The sequence below is a fragment of the Pan troglodytes genome, chromosome 10, assembly GCF_028858775.2.
Source record: "Pan troglodytes isolate AG18354 chromosome 10, NHGRI_mPanTro3-v2.0_pri, whole genome shotgun sequence".
In the NCBI taxonomy this organism is placed as follows: domain Eukaryota; kingdom Metazoa; phylum Chordata; class Mammalia; order Primates; family Hominidae; genus Pan; species Pan troglodytes.
The window spans coordinates 114,375,655-114,392,464 of record NC_072408.2 but is presented as its reverse complement, the minus strand read 5'-3'; the positions used below and the strand labels follow the sequence as shown (position 1 = coordinate 114,392,464).

The 16,810-nt window shown below is 47.2% G+C and overlaps 1 protein-coding gene across 4 annotated transcripts in view; it reads right to left on the bottom strand.

Moving 5' to 3' along the window:
* Positions 1–16,810, bottom strand: part of ABTB3 (ankyrin repeat and BTB domain containing 3) — a 341,276-nt gene that overhangs the window by 75,989 nt on the left and 248,477 nt on the right. For 3 of the 4 annotated variants that reach the window (XM_016924110.4, XM_016924109.4, XM_003313906.7), the window contains exon 4: positions 2,343–2,495. In XM_016924110.4, the coding sequence (XP_016779599.1) occupies positions 2,343–2,495 (153 nt within the window). Of the gene's footprint in view, positions 1–2,342; positions 2,496–2,639; positions 2,853–16,810 lie in introns of those variants that run through there. The other variant, XM_016924111.4, reaches the window with a different exon arrangement.

Genomic DNA, 16,810 nt, shown 5'->3' with positions numbered 1-16,810 from the left:
GCAAAATTGTGAAAAGGGACAGAGCCATCCAGAAGATAGTGTCCTCTGAGAGGGCTTGTCTAAGTCTAGGGTGAGAGAGCAGAAAAATGACACATGGTTGTATCAGTGGGTCTCTGGGTGCGATATCTGGCTCCCAACTCTGTCACTTACCATCTGTGTGATGTTGGCAGAGTTACCTAATGTCACTAAGCCTTGATTTCCACCTCTGTAAAATGGGGCAGCACTGCTTTTCCTGGATACCAATGTTTGTTTTGAGGCTCTTATGAGAAAGTATTAAAGGCCTTCCAAAATTATAGAATAATACCTAAGTAGGAGCCTCCTTATTATTTCAGCGGTAGCAGAGGCTCGGGGACTTTAGTTAAAAATGACCGCTTTATAGGCACTTATTTCCTTTCAGGCATTGTTTGAATGGATACTGCACATTCATTATCCTACTTTGTGCTCACACCAACCTCTAAGCAGAGCTGCTATTCATATTTCCACATTACTCATGGGAAAACTAAGGTCCAGAGAGGTTAACTAGCTTGCCCAAGTTTGCACAGTTGATTAACTCTGGTGGTGAGATCTGGACCCAGGCAATGGGACCCTGGAGACCAGGCTCCTAACTTTTAAGCTGTAGGGTCTCCTGAAGGTATGACAAACAAGGAACGCTTTGTCAGTTAGCATTAAGAAAACATCTAACCTTCCCTGTCACCCAGCAGTCCCGGGCTTCCTGCAAAAGGAGAGCAGGAGCTGCCAAGACATCCAGGTTGGAGATGGGGGCAGAGAGCAGGAGCTGCCAAGACATCCAGGTTGGAGATGGGGGCAATGAGCAGGAGTGGTGGGAGTGAGCCTGCACGCAGAATGTGCCCCGCCCACCCCTGAAAACAGGAGGCAGCACAGTCCGGTGGCAGAGGCTGGACTTAGAGTAGGACCACAAGAATTTCTTCCTCGGCACTTCTACCTACAGGCTGCTCCACCAATGGTTCCTAATCTGTAAAATGGGAAGATTATGCCAACCTCATGACGCCGCTTCGGGGATTAAAGGAGAGAAATCTTTTGTTGCGATTGATAACCGGCACATGGTAGGTGCTCAGTGAATGACCGTTCCCTCGCCTCTCCCTGAGATGGGCTGTTATTGTAGGTGACAAGGCACAAGGCATGGTGGCACAGCCAGAAAATGCCCAGACAAAAATCTGAAGGCAGGAAAGCTCAGTGGTTAGAACTATGATCCCAGGGCTCTGGACTGCCTGAATTCATATCCTGACTCTATTATTTACTACTCCTGTGACTTTGAGCATGGTATTGAACCTATCTGTGCCTCAGTTTCCTTACCTTTGAAGTGAGCATAATCACAGTACCTACTTTACACTGTTTGGGAAATATTCATCTGTGTAAAGCACTTAGAACAGTGCTCGGCATGTGGTAAACATCCAATAAATGCTAGCAATTATGACTTTGACTCGCTCTCTGCATGTTCTTGGGCTGAGGGACAGCTCTGGGCCTTCGGGGGGCTGCTGCATACCACAAACCCTCCATTTCCTTGCAGAACCCCAATCAGATCTGAAAGGGCAGAAATCTCTGCCCTTGGCCTGGTTGGATGAACTGTGGAAGAAAGGCAGTTTCCCATCAAGTGGGTAGGAAGGGATTTGAAAATGATGACAATGACACCTGGGAAACAGCTGGGAGTGGGGGGAGTCGGGAAAGTGCATGCTCTTAGGTGTGTGCGCGTGCACGCGCACGCACACACACACACACGCCCCACTGGGTTTCTGTGTTTTTTTGCATTTAAAGCCAGATTATGACTCACCTGAGTGAGTTCTTTTATTTCTCTTGCTTTGGCTCAAAATGAGCACCCACGCATGGGGGCCCCTGAGTGGCCCATGGGTAATTCCCACCTTGACAGAGGTGAGCCCTGGATACAGGCCTGAGGAATGCAGAGAAGACCACTCCATCCTCACGCAAGTGAAAACGCAGAGGCGCTCTCTGACCCAGCCAGAAATTTCACTCTGTAAGGTTTGGTTAAAAAACTACAGGAAGACCGGATTTTACTGGGAGAGGAGAGAGAAAGAGAGGGAGAAGCTAGGCGCAGAGAGAATAGCCAGAGAGAAACCACACCGACATCTGTAATCTAAGAATCGGACCGTCCTCCACGGGCCTCGCCGCGTTCTTTCAGCCCTGCAACTCCAGGGACCTGCTTATTGTTCAGCCCGCGTCTGCCACTTCAACCAGGGAGCCTCCACCCCAGCGCCGCCGAGGTGTGCGGGGCTCAGGCCGCCCAGCGGGGCTCTGATTGGAGGGGTGGAGGCTGCGAGGCCGGAGCCCTCCCTCCCCCGCCGCCCCCCGCCCGCCCCCGCGCCTACCTGAGCTGGCGCGGCTCGCAGTCCACGCCGGGCAGCAGCAGCCGGGCCGCCTGGCGGACGTCGTCGCTGTCCATGGAGAAGCTGCGGCGGTGGCCGGCGTGCGCCACGGCCACCCGGATCCACTCCATCAGCGGCGGCAGCACGAGGAAGGGCCTGCAGTGGGAGGAGGGACCCGGAGACGCGCGTTAGGGCCTCCCCGGAGGCAGGGGCTGCCGGCTTGGCCCCACCCCCTGCTCGCGGGGATCCCCCCATCTCCCGACTCCCCAGCCCACACCCCGCTTTCCCTGGAGACCCTGCCTCTGAATTCCAGAGTAGTGGGAGAGCCTTTGGAGACATCCGGACCGCACCGGTGACCCCGGGGCAGGCTCTCTGGAATCCTTGGGCCTCAGTTTCCTCATCTGTAGCCTGGGGATAATGTGACTAGGAAAGGCTAGGAGGTAACTGATCTGGGAATATTATCCCTCTCGGCGATCATGTGAACATAAGGATGAGTCACTTGAAGCACCAAGCGCAGGGTCTGGAGCGGCGGAAAACCAATCAGCGCCCCGTGTTATTTCTATTTGGGGCTCCCTGATTGTGGACCCAAGCCTAAGGTGTCCGCTAGCACTCCCTTCCCATCTGCAGCCTCGTCCCTGTCGTCTTTCTGGAGCTCTTTCAGGCTTCAGCTCTGCCCAGGCAACATGCTGCCAAAAGGCTTTGGCACCTAGAAAAGGCTCTCTAAAGAGAGCCAGGTTAACCGGCAGCCTTCCCTCAGACCCAGCCAGGCTGGGCAGCCACCCAGTGGGGCCCACAATTAGAGGCCCTTTGGACCTTGGTCACACCCCTGAAACTCTGAGAGCCTCAAGTTCCCTGCCTGCTAATGGGATCATGGTAGGCTGTTGCAAGCTTGTTGCACGCATTGAGACAATGCCTACAACTGAAGGGCAACTTTCTAAGTGCAACGTATTTGTGCCATCTTCCTATTTCTTCCAGTGATGATAAACTCTGTCCTCACATTAGGATTACTGGAGAAGATTTTGAAAAAATAATGACACTTGAGTCCTGTCCCAGGGATTCTGATTTAATTGGTATAGGGTGCAGCTGGATACAGGCAGTTTTTAAAACCTCCCCATGTGAATTTAATGTGCATCAGAATTATCTGGAGGGTTTGTTAAAATACAGACTGCTGGGTCTCATTCCCAGAGTTTCTGATTCCATAGATCAGGGGAGGTACCCAGGAAATGCATTCCTAACTGGTTCCTGATATGGATGCTACTGGTCTGAGGACCACATTCTCAAAGAACCTCTGCTCTAAAGTCATCGTGAGAGGGCCTGGGAATCATCTGGCTCTATATCCAGAGATGGTGATTGTGTTAGAGTCCAAGAAGATAATTTTGATAGGCAGCCCCTGGGATTCTGATTTAGGTAGGCCAAGGACCACACTTTGAGAAATGCACTATGTAGATGCAAAAGGTTTCCTGCCATTCAGCAGGGGTCAGACTAGCATGAAGCCAGTGGGGTTCCCTGGGTGCAAAACTGAAGGAGGCTAGGTCATGCAAATATGTTCTTGGCATGTCTCTTGCCTCCCCCGGCCCTGGGGCTGCCATTCAGTCCAGCATGGCCACCATGGCATTGAGAAGAGGATGACAGGTAGATGGGGTTATAAGTCAGCCAGCCCCCTTGAGAAATGCAGATGTCATGAGCTTCCCAGAAAGTTTTTGGTGGCAGGTGCCAGTTTTCCTATAGTCAGATCTATTTATCCAATGTTAATAATATTCAGCAGCTCAGCCATTTACATTCATTCATGGTCTCATCTGAATGCCTAGGACCAACCTCTGTGCTAGTTATGATTATGCCCATTTCATTGATCAGGAGAATGATGTTGATCCAGGTTAGGTATCATGCCCTGGACCACAAGACTAGCAAGAGCTGGGAGTCAGACCCAAGTTACTTGACTACATAGCATATGTAGAGAAACCCCATGTGATATTGACATTCTCTTGTCCAACTTCGTAGCATGCACTCTGTTACCCAGCATGCACCTGTCACCCCAGGGGAGCTGATCAGGTCATGGACTCTTGCTGGCATGCAATGGGCTCATTCCTGTTCATGCAGCTGAGCCTCCTGTCTGTAAGGCTTCAAGCCCTTTAAAAATCCACATCCCTCTTAACCTTCAAACCACAGGCTAAATCCCATTTCTCCCTAGACGGTCCTCCTGACTTTACCCCACTTGAATCCCTCGCATTGTGGGCCTCACCCCAGAGGACTCCTCTGGCCTTACCCGCTGCCTCTGCAAATGCCCCATTAGAATGTAAACTCCACCAGGGCAGGGAATGGGGACTTCTTGGATCACGGCTCCTGCCGCAGCCCCAGGATGGTGCCTGGCACACTGTAGGCACTTAATAAATATTTGCTCATGACACAGACTAAGATTTACCAATTTCTTACTGGGTGAAACTGATAAAATTGAGTTTCTGGGCCTGTGGACCTATCTGTGGGGCAGAGTCCCAAGGATTTTCTGCCTGAATCAGCCTGCTTCTTAGGCTGTCTCCCTCATTCTCCCATTCTCTCCATCACCTAAACTGAATCAGGCACTCAATAAACACACGCTGACTTGAAATTGAATTGGATTCTACTGTCTCAGGTGAGCAGAACTTATTTTTGTCGCAGTGTCTCCATTATTGCTGGAAACCAGCTCCAAAGGCTCAGAGAACTCCTCTCTGGGTTAAGTTTCAGAGGCGCCTCCCCGCATCATTCCTTTGCTCAGTGGCCCCAGAGCACAGTCCACAACCCTGAGTCCCTGGGGGGCTGCATCTCCATCACAGAATTGCCCTTGGGCTGCTGCCTTTCATGTTAGATGCCAAGCGAGGCCCAGGGCACACAGCCAATGCCTGGTGAATGCCAAAGCATAGCAAAAAAAAAAAAAAAGAAAAGAAAAGAAAGAAAAAGGCTCTGCTGCCTTTAAAAATAACACCTTTACCAAGACAGCTGGCAAGCTCCAGAATAAGACACCTTGAACCTCAGGATTCCAGCCTCTCCTGGAATTTTCTATGTACCTATTCTCTCCTTTCAACATTGCCTTCTTCTTGTCACTCTGACCTTAATAGTATATAAGCTCATGAATTCTTTGCCAGTAACTCATTTAAAAATCTTCTTGTCTACTCAGAGGGGAAAAAATAGCATTATTTGTATGTTTTCTTTGGAGGAATTGGAGATGGGAAAGAATTCGAGGGCCCTGAGTCAAGGAGAGGGTGGAGAATGCTGAAGAAAAAATCTTGCATTCTCTTTATACTTTTTTTTTTTTTTTAAGAGAACAATGTTCCACTGGTTGTCTCCTTTATTCTGAAGTTGTTTGCAGTGACTAAAACCCAAAAGAAGCTTGAGGAGCTCATGGTTTAGTGAAGTGGTTCTTAGACTTTGTTGAACATCAGAAGCACATGAAGAACTTGTTAAAATGGCAACAGCCATGATTTTACATCCAGAGTTTGGCTCCCATAAGTCTTGGGGTAGGGCCTGGGCATCTGCATTTTAAATAAGCTCCCCTGGAAATTCTGCAGCAAGCCAGGTTTGTTAATCCCCAACCGGGTGGCCTGAGATGAGCAGAGGAGGGAGATGGTCCACTCAAACAGGACAGTGGCCATCTACATCTTCACTGTGGTGTTAGGAGAGGTATATAGGGTGTGACTAGAGGCTCTGGAAGGAAAGAGAAAGCCTTGATGGGCTTCCTGCAGAGTCAAGCCAGCATGTCAGCTCAGGAAGGCTGTTAAGCCCAGATTCAAGTAGGAGATGGAGAACATACACGGACATGGCCTTTCTCTGAAATGGTGAAGAGAGAGCTGGTGATGAGGCTGACCACCCAGGATGGAAAAGGAGTTTGGCTGGGGAGTCTGGGTACTAGAAAGAATGTTACAGGATGTGAGAAAGGCCTGGTTTGGGATTTTGCAGAACTGAATCCCAGCCCTGGATCTGCCCGTAACTCACTGGAGGGCTCCTCTGGCCCATCAACGTTTTGGCCTTCAGTGTCTTCACCTGTAAAGTGGGGTGGGTTTGCATCAGATGATCTATTTCAGGGCTCAGCAAACCTTTTCTGTAAAAGGCTAACTAGTAAGTATGTTAGGCTTTGTGGGCCATAAGGTCAGTCTCTGTTGCTACTACTCAACTCTGACATTGCAGTGAGAACAGCCACAGATGATACACAAATGAAGGAGCTTGGCTGGGTTCCAATACAACTTTACTTACAAATGCAGATGGTAGGTCAGAGGCGGCTACCATTAGCCTGTTCAGTTCTTCCCAATGCTAATATTCTTCGATTCTATTGGAAAAGCCAGTTGCTGGGGCCTTAGGAAGTACCTAGTGTGTAGACTAGGGAAGATGGAGAGAAGACCATGAAGGTCCTAGTGATAGGGACAGAAAGTTTTGGGGAGATCAGAAGATAGGACCCTCCCACAAAGAGGTCATGGTTGGATGCTTGAGCCACAGGCATATCCAGAGGTAGTAGATTAAAAGGTATCAAAAGAGTTGCTGAGGGTGAGGTTGGAGACGTGGTAAAGAGTGCGGAGTAGGTATGGAACCTAGGAGTGAGGACATCCATGGGCTCAGGAATTCATCTCACATGCTAAACTGCCTTGTTCCAGGGTTCAGAGAAACTACCTGTTGTTATGGGCTGAACTGTGTTCCCCCAAATTCCTATGTTGCAGCCCTAACCCCCAGTACTCAGCATATGCCTGTATTTGGAGAGAGAGCCTTTGAAGAGGTAATGAAGTTAAAATGAGGCCATTAGAGTGGCCCTAATCCAGTCTGACTGATGTCCTTAGAAGGAGAGGAGATCAGGACACGAGAGACACCAGGGTTGTGTGTGCACAGTGGGGCAAGAGGGTGGCCATGCACGCCAAGAAGAGCGGCCTTGGAGGAAGACAACCCTGCCAGCAGCTTGATCTGGGGCTTCCAGCTTCGAGAATGGGGAGAAAATCAATTTCTGTTGTTTAAGCCACCTAGTCCATGGCATTTTGTTATGGCAGCCCCAGCAAACTAATATACTTGAGGTTGGACATTTTGAAGAAAAGTTGGCCTGGAGTGGGAGGAGCCAAGGTAGTGTTCTAGGTCAGTACCCCAAACCAAGAAATCCTGTTTTGAGGTTTCAGTCTTCAGTAGAGGGGCTTCAACTGGAAGCTCAAACTCTTTAGAAAGCTGATGGTGTTTGGTTTGTTTCCTTCAACCTAGTACAGTAGGGGATGGGGTCAAAGCCATTTGAAGATTGTACAGTGCTGTGGTTAGGAGCACGGGCTTTGGAGAGAGACTGATTGGAACTGGATTCCAGCTCTACCTTCTAGCAGTGGGAGCTTGAACAAGATATTTCAAGTGTCATGCCTCAGTTCTCTCACTGGGAAAATAGGGATAATAATAGCACCCACCTCAGAGGGAATGGTTGGCTGAAGAATGCCTCCCACCCCTAACCGAAGATGTCCACATCCTAATCCCTAGAACCTGTGAAAGCTGCCTTAACTGGCTAAATGGACCTTGCACGTGTGATTAAGTTCAGGCGCCTCCAGGTGGGCCCTAAATGCAATCACAAGGGTCTTTATCAAAGGAAGGCAAGAAGGTCAAAGGAAAAAGGAAAAGAAGCAGTAGAAGAGGTTGGAGTAATGAGAGGAAGGGGCCATGAGCTAGGTAATGCAGGCAGTCTCTAGAAGCTGGAAAAGACAAGGAAATAGATTCTTTCCCAGAGCCTCTAGGAAGAACCAACCCTGCCTACACCTTGACTTTAGCCCAGTGAGGCTGATTTTAGACTTCTGGCTGCCAGAACTGTTAAGAGAAGAATTTTGTGTTGTTTTAAGCATCCGTGTGTGGTAATTTTTTACAGCAGTCACAGGGAACAAATAAACAGGGTTATTGGAAGAATTGAACGGGATGATGTACTTAGCATGGCGCCTGGTACCGAGAAAGTGCTCAATAAATGGGGGCTGTTATTATCATCATCACCAACATTGTTTTTAGCATCACTCATCTTCTCCCTGCTAGGTGCAGGAAAAGGCCTTGCTACACAGAGTGACATAGAGGGATGTTCCTGCCTTTTCTTTTCAAATAGATGCAAACCTCTGCAGATGCTATAGCCTTCCCTTTGTAAACTGTGTGGCCCTGACTTTTCATCTTTGTTATTTGTTGAGTGTTTCTTAGACTGGAAAGGAATTTCGATATTTGTGGTTTAGGAAGCTCATAATTCCAGAGACACAGAGAGTGAAGGAAAAGCAGCTAAATTGATAGTAGACCATATTCGGTGCTGGTTTCTATAGCAATGCTCCTTGTAACATCACTGCATCTGTGGGCACCAAAGCCGGGAAGATGGTAGAGGTAAGAGGTGGCCACAGCTGGTTACTATAGTGACAGCCCTACTGTGCGAGGCATGGTCCAACTGCCCACGAGGGTGGTTTCTGCAGATGGCCTGGAGTGGGAGGAGCCAAGGTAGTGTTCTAGGTCAGTGCTTCTTAAATGTTTCTGTGCCTTTGAATCACCTGGGATCTTGTTAAAATGCAGATCCTGATTCAGAGAGTCTGGGGCACAGCCTGAGATTCTGCATTTCTTTCTTTCTCTTTCTTCCTTTCTTTTTCTTTTTTATAGATGGAGTCCTGCTCTGTTGCGCAGTGATCTTGGCTCACTGCAACCTCTGCCTCCTGGGTTCAAGCAATTCTCCTGCCTCAGCCTCCCAAGTAGCTGAGATCACAGGCATGTGCCACCACACCCAGCTAATTTTGTATTTTTAGTAGAGACAGGGTTTCACTATGTTGGCCAGGCTGGTCTCGAACTCCTGACCTCAGGTCATCCACCTGCCTTGGCCTCCCAAAGAGCTGGGATTAGAGGCATGAGCCACCGCACCCAGCTGAGATTCTGCATTTCTAATGAGCTCCCAGGTGATAATGCAGCTGCTGGTCTATGGAACATATTTTGAGTAACCATGACCTACAGAGAATCATGACTCAAGTCAGAAACCAGGGAAGGTGAATTTTGTTATTGTGTTTAAGTGGGGGAGAAAAAGGGGTCACAGGTCCAGGAGACAATGGAATAGGAGTTGAGCTGGTGCATCAGATTGGCCGAGCCTGGTTCATGAGCCTTTGCCAAGCTGCAAGTGAGGCTGGGAAAAGCTAGTGCCTGGAGGCTTCAGTTTTTATAATAAAGGTGGGTTCTGTCTCCACCTGGATTCTCATTTAGTCTTCCAACAACCCTGTGAAGCCCTTCAGTCTTGGGGAGTTTGTTCTGAACCAAGCATTGTCTGCAGACTATTTTGTATTCATAGCAGTATTTAGTATCATCCTGGGAATATAAACACTTGAGAAAGACACCGTGTGATGTTAATTTTATGTATCTACTTGGCTAGGTCACATTATCCAGATATTTAGTCAAACAGTAGTCTGGACATTACTCTGAATTTTTAGATGAGATTAACCTTTAAATCAGTAGGCTTTGAGTAAAGCAGATTATCATCCATAACATGGGTGGGCCTCATCCGAACAGTTGGAGGTGTCAAGACAAAAAAACTGATTTTTCCCAGAAGAGGGAATTCTGCCAGTCGAATACATTTGAACTTGAGCTGCAACCTCAACTCTTCTCTGGGTCTCCAGCCTGCTGACCTATCCTGCAGATTTTGAACTTGCCAGGATCCACAGTCTTGTAAGCCAATTCCTTAAATCTGTGTGTGTATATAAAGCATATTAGCCAGGGCTCTCCGGAGAAACAAAACCAGTAATATATGTGTGTGTTGATCAATCTGTCTATCTGTCTATCTGTCCACTCACCATCTGTTCCATCTATCCATCCATCCATCCATCCATCCATCGATTCATCCACCCAGCCACCCATCCATTCATTCATCCACCCACACATCCATCCATCCATCCGTCCAATCTCCCCTTCTTTCCGCCAACATGTACACACATCCTATGGGTTCTGTTCCTCTGGAGAAACCTGACTGACACACATCTGCAATGGGATTTAGTTGCATGCAGGGACATAGCCTTCTCTTTCTACTGCTGATTCTGCCTCCCTCACCATCATACACAATTGGCTGAGGTAGGGAGGAAGCTCAGGTGCTAGATCCCATGGAGGATGACTTCCCCACATCCTGATTATGCACAATACACCACTTGGGAACCATGAAACAGAGGCCTCATGGATAGAGTCAGTGCTTTTAGGGAAAAGTAAGCCATTTTGTACCAAAGTACAAGTCTTTTGCAGCGTGAAGGTCAGTGCCACTTATGAGTGATTACATAAATTGTCTGAAATGGGGCAAATGGCAAAGAGCACAGGTGAGGAGGTGATTTCTACAGATGGTGCCCAGACGCACGTGACTGACCAAGGAAGCATCTCTGGCTTTCCAGCCGCACATCCTAAGAAAGGTGACTTAGAGGGCTGAGGGCTGCAAGCAGTACTGAGGACAGGCAGGTCTAGGCAGAGCGAGCAAAAATAATACATGAATAACAACAACCTTGACCCTGCCTGCAAACAGCTACACATCCTCTAGCCTTCATTTCCCTTCCCATCCCAGAGAAGGATTCCTTTTCTCTTCCCTGCTTCTGCTTCCCTGGGGACTTGGCTCAATCATTTATCTCCCTGCAGTCCCATGACTTCAACCTCCATCTCCTCTCTGTATGTTTCCCATCAGTATTTAGGCATTTAACATGCTCCAGGCTCTCACAGTTTAAATAGGATGTGAGCAAAACTGTAAGAATTCATGGTCCTCCTGGAGCATCAGCCTGGATGCTCCATCTAGTTCCCCATCTTCAGGGAGTCTCCAGATCACCTGGGGAGCTGGTGAAAATGGATATTCCCGGGTCTGTGTCCGTTTGCTTGGTGTGTTAGTTTCCTATGGCTGCTGTAGCAAAAGACCACAAACTTGGTGGCTTGAAACAACAATCTGGTGGCCATATTTTGGACTTCTGGCCTCTCACAGCTCTGGAGGCCAGAAGTCCAAAATCAAGGTGTTTGCAGGCCCTCCCCTCTCTCATGGAGATCTAGGAGAGAGTCCATTCCTTGCCCCTCTCAGCTTTTGGTGGTAGCTAGCATTCCTTGGCTTGTGGCTAGTCACTCCAGTCTTTATCTCTGTCTTGCATTACTTTCTCCTTCTTTGTGTCAAGCATCCTTCTCTCTTATAAGGATACTTGTGATGAGATGTAGGGCCCACTCAGATAATCTAGGAGAATCTCATGTCAACATTAATGGAATCACATAGGTAAAGACTGTTTTTCTTTATAAAGTAGCATTTTCAAGTTCTGCGCATTAGGACTTGATCATTTTGGAGCTATTTGTGATTTAGCCTGCTGCACTTGGCATCTGCATCTTATCTCTTATTCTCTGTAGGTATTTTCTGATGCCGACCAAAGGCTGAGACCATCAGGTCTAGAGAGTGCCAGCTCTGAACTGCAGGATGCTCAGCAAGCTCAGTGTCCATCACGTACCATGTGGGGACCAGCCAGCCAGCCTGTGCCTCTCTCCGCTAGCTGCTGCCTATGCCACAGACCAGCCTGGTTAAGGAAGGCAGAGGCCTCTGTGGCAGGAACCTGATCTCAAATGGGGTGGGATGATGATGGGGCCCAGGATATAAATGGCCCTGGGAGGGGAGCCGCAGCCTCAGAAGTGGAGAAGCCACAGACTCTGTGTGAGGCTGCCGCGAAACACGCCTTGCAGGATTGGGCACAAAAAATAAACATCCAGGAAGCAGCAGAGGCTGTACAGCTTCATATCCTGGGAGAGGTGGCTCTAGAAGCCTAAAAGGGCAGGGACGGGCCTGGTCAGGGCCAAGAGGCAAAAGCCAGGGTGGGCTCCTAGGGGCCATGTGGGCCTGCTTCTGCCTCCAAAAAAAAAAAAATCATAAAAAGTAGCAAAAGGCAGCACACAGCCTTACAAAGGAAACCCACTACACCTTCACATCTGGTGCTGATGTGGTAGTAAGGGTATGTACTCTGAAGATATTTGTGCCCAGGCTTCATCATTTGCTAGCTGTGGGACCTTGGGCAAACTACTCCCCATCTCTGTGCCTCAGTTTCCTCATATGTGAAACAGGGGAATTGTAAGGCCACACCTCAGCATTGTTGTGAAGATTAAGGGAGAGAATGTCAGTAAGGTGCTTAGCACATAGTAAATGCTCAACAAACTTAGCTACTATTGAGGGTTTGTTATATGTGAAGCAAGCTCTAAGCATTTTTCTGATGTTAGCTCATTTGATAATGACAAGAGCCCTAAAGTAAGTGCTATTATTAGATAATAAAATAGAGGTACAGAGAGGTTATCTAACTTACCTAAGGACACACAGTTATAAACAGCAGTGCCAGGATATACTGCAGGCAGCTGGGCTCAGAGCCAGTCCTTTTAGCCATTCACTATATCATTTCCAGGCAGAGGCTAACAGCATGTGTACAGAGGCCCAGAGGAAGCCTGGGGCCTGGTGCTTTGGACCTCAGCTTGTTGTGACTGGGGCTGAGACAGAGCAACGGAAGGAGAGGGACTGGTAGGAGGCAATGCTGGAGAGAGAGGCAGGGGGAGGAGCAGACAGGTAGGGCCTGCAATTTCTGGAATAAAACTGTAAGTTCCTAATATTTTTATTCTTCCTCAGATAGGACTACAGTTGAAAAATACAAAATCAGAAATGTATTTGGAAAAAAACATCAAGAATGGATTGACATCCAATCCCACTGGAAACAAACAAACAAAAAGAATGGACTGACAAAAACCCTTCTAAGAAGGTAAAACTATAGGTTAGCCATAACCCTTTGTATAGAAAGTTAAAAAGAAGGGTTGGGCATGGTGGCTCATCCCTGTAATCCCAGCACCTTGGGAGGCTGAGGTGGGTTGGTCACCTGAGGTTAGGAGTTCGAGACCAGCCTGGCCAACATGGAGAAACACCATCTCCACTAAAAATACAAAAAATTAGCTGGGTGTGGTGGCGTGTGCCTGCAGTCCCGGTACTCGGGAGGCTGAGGCACGAGAATCGCTTGAACCCGGGAGGCAGAGGTTGCAGTAAGCCGAGATTGCACCACTGCACTCCAGCCTGGGCAACAGAGTGAGACTCTGTCTTGGGAAAAAAAAAATAAAAGAAAGTTAACAACGAATATATTTATACTGTGGCAGAGGCTGCTGGTTTTCCCTCTATACGTGTTCTCCTCTTCTTCCTTAATAATGAAACTCAGAATCTTTAGTTGGGCTCATGACCATCCAGCATGAAGATTATATTTTTTAGCCTCTTTTGCACCTAGGAGACTGGTTCTTACAATGAGGTCTAAGCAGCGGTTCCTTGTGAGACTTCCAGGAAGGGGCCCAAAGGGAAGAGGCCCAACCTTCTCTAGTCTTCCCTCTATAAGCAAGACTGTGGACATGATGGCTGGTGCCCAAGCAGCCAAATTGGACCATGCGGTGGAAGCCACTTGTTGATAAACACAGAGCAACAAGATAGAAGTGGTGCCTGGACTTCTGACCATTGCTTAAGTGGCCAAACCTGCCCTGGATTTTTTACTTCCAGGCTATGTCTGTATGATAAACTTCTATCTTGTTTAAACACCAGCTATTTGCGTTTTCTGACACTGGTGGCTGAATCTAAGTGACGCTTGTATCAGTTCCTATAACACTTAAGTTATATCTCTGTTTCTCCTGTTGTGTCAACATGGATTCTGTTTCTTTCTGCTTACAAAAAAAAGACAAAAACCTTTCCTTTTAACAGTTATCATCTAAACACTATGAACTTGTTGTAAACTTGAGACTCGATATTTGTTCTCAGAAACCACAGTTGTGAAAATATTTGTTACAATGAATTGTTTTTGTTCACTTAAAGGTGTGACTTATGCCACAGGAGGTTGAATTTGTTCATCAACCTTGTGAAAATTTACCAACCATGGCTTTGAACTTACCATAGTTAACCCAACCAAGAAAAATAACAATATAGACATTCTAAGAGTCTGAAACACATCTCAAAGTCTTTATCCTTACAAAAATTCTCTGCAAGTGAACATTTTAAACTTAAAATTAACAGATCGATTCTAAAACACCAAGCAGAATCTCTTTTTTCCACAACCCAAACCAGAAAGGAATGTAAAGGAGAGGCTGAGCAGTCCAGAGCTTCCCCCATGCCATCTTTGGTGTCCTTGCCATTGGGTGGTGGCTTTGAGAATGTCCTTGTCATTGGGTGGTGGATTTGAGAATGTCTTTGCCACTGGGTGGTGGCTTTGAGAAGATGATATTCTAGTTCCCTTGTAATAAACCACTTGGACTCACATCACCCTGCATTTGGCAGTATGACAGAATGGGTTAAATGTGTGCTTCAGCCCTGATCAATCAGAACCCTACTTAGGAAAACACAGGCTTAGCTGATTCCCTGGGCCTCCTGTGTTGCTATAGAATGATTCGTGCATTGAGTCAGAAGCACGTTTGGACCAGCTCTGGTATTAACTAGCTGTGTGACTCGTGTATCTATCTGTTCCACCCCCTGGGCTTCGGTGTCTTCACGGGTGGCGTTAGGAGACTGCAGAACCTTCTCTTCTAGCTTAAAATAATAGTACCATATTTTGAGAGAAAGAAATAGCAAAAATATTAATATAAAGAAGCTAGGGGAAAAAGCCCGCGAGGGTAGCTTCCAATAGAACTTTCTGTCCAATAAAACTTTCTGCTCTGATGAAAAATGTTCTGTATCTGTGCTGTCCAGTTTGGTAGCTACGAACCTCAGTGGCTACTCAAGATTCGAAATGTTATTAGTGTGATTGAAGAACTAAAATTTTAACTAATTTAACTTTAAATAGCCACATGTGTTAGTGGCTATCCTCCCAGACAATGCAGCTCTAAGAGATGTCTTTTGGGTCAGTACAATTCCAGACCAGAATTCCAGCCAAGTAGGGTAGTGGGAAGGGGGCTATGGTAGATATTACGCAACCTGGATTTTTGACTTTGTCTTTCCATCATCATGATCTACACACATCGTCATCACCTTTACCATGATTTTATAGCTCCCATCATTTCTTGAGTGCCTATAATATTCTAGGCCCTGTGCAGAATGCTTAAATATGTGTAATATTTCTATCTTACAATGATGAGCAAACTGTTACAAGGCTTGGCAAGATTCAGTAACTCACACAGAATATCACAATTATTTGGGGAGAGCTAGGGTTTGATCTCAAGTCTGCTAGAATCCAAAGTCCATATGTTTAGTCATTATTTTATTGCTTCTCCAAAGACCAGTGTGACACTGAGTCACTGAGCACTAAGATATAGTCACGTGTCACCTAGAGACCAGGATACATTCTGAGAAATCCTCTGTTAGGTGATTTCATCATTGTGTGAGCATCAGCACATCAATACATCAAGAATGTACATCAAGAGTGCACTTATACAAACCAAGATGATATAGCTCAATGGTCCCCAATCTTTTTGGCACCAGGGACTGGTTTCATGGAAGATAGTTTTTCCACAGACTGGGGGTAGGGGGGAATGGTTTTGGGATAAAACTGTTCCACCTCAGATCATCAGGCATTAGATTCTCATAAGGGGCACAACCTAGATCCCTTGCATGTGTAGTTCACAATAGGGTTTGTGCTCCTGTGAGAATCGAATGCGGCCTGTGATCTGACAGGAGGCGGAGTAATGTTCATTTGCCTGCTGCTCACCTCTTGCTGTGCGGCCTGGTTCCTAACAGGCCATGGAACAGTACTGGTCTGCAGGCTGGGGGTTGGGGACCCCTGGTGTAGCCTACTACACACCTAGCCTATAAGGGATAGGCTATTGCTCCTAGGCTACAAGCCTGAATAACATGTGACTGTACTGAATACTATAGGCAGCTGTAACACAATGGGAAGTATTTGTGTAACTAAACATATGTAAATGTGGAAAAGGCACAGTAAAAATACAGTACCATAATCTCATGGGACCATCCTTATGTATGTGGTCCATTGTTGACTGAAACATTGTCCCACGGCACATGACTGTACTTCAGTTCTTCATCTGTGAAGTGAGGAGACTGGGCCATATGAACTCTAAGCTCCACTTGTAGAAAGGTCATGATTCCTATACCCGCAAGGGCGACACTTTTATATAATGAATGCTGTCGTTTACACTTGTCACCATGTTACTCAGAAGGACCCTGACTACTCTGAGCACAGGTCAATGATTTCCCTTCCCCTTGACTTGATTATGGATTTAATTGATTGATTGAGACAAGATCTTGGTCTGTCACCCAGGCTGAAGTGCAGTGGTGCAATCTCTTGGCTCTGCAGCCTTGAACTCCTGGGCTCAGATGATCCTCCCACCTCAGCTTTCTGAGTAGCTGGGGCCACAGGCAGTTGCCACCATGCCCAGCTAATTTTTTAATCTTTTCTAGAGATGGGGGCAGTCTCCCTCTGTTACCCAGGCTGGTCTCGAACTCCTGGGCTCAAGTGATCCTCCTACCTTGGCCCCACAAAGTGTTGGAATTACAGGTGTGCTGGAATTACAGATGTGAGTCACTGCCCCTGGTCTATAGATTG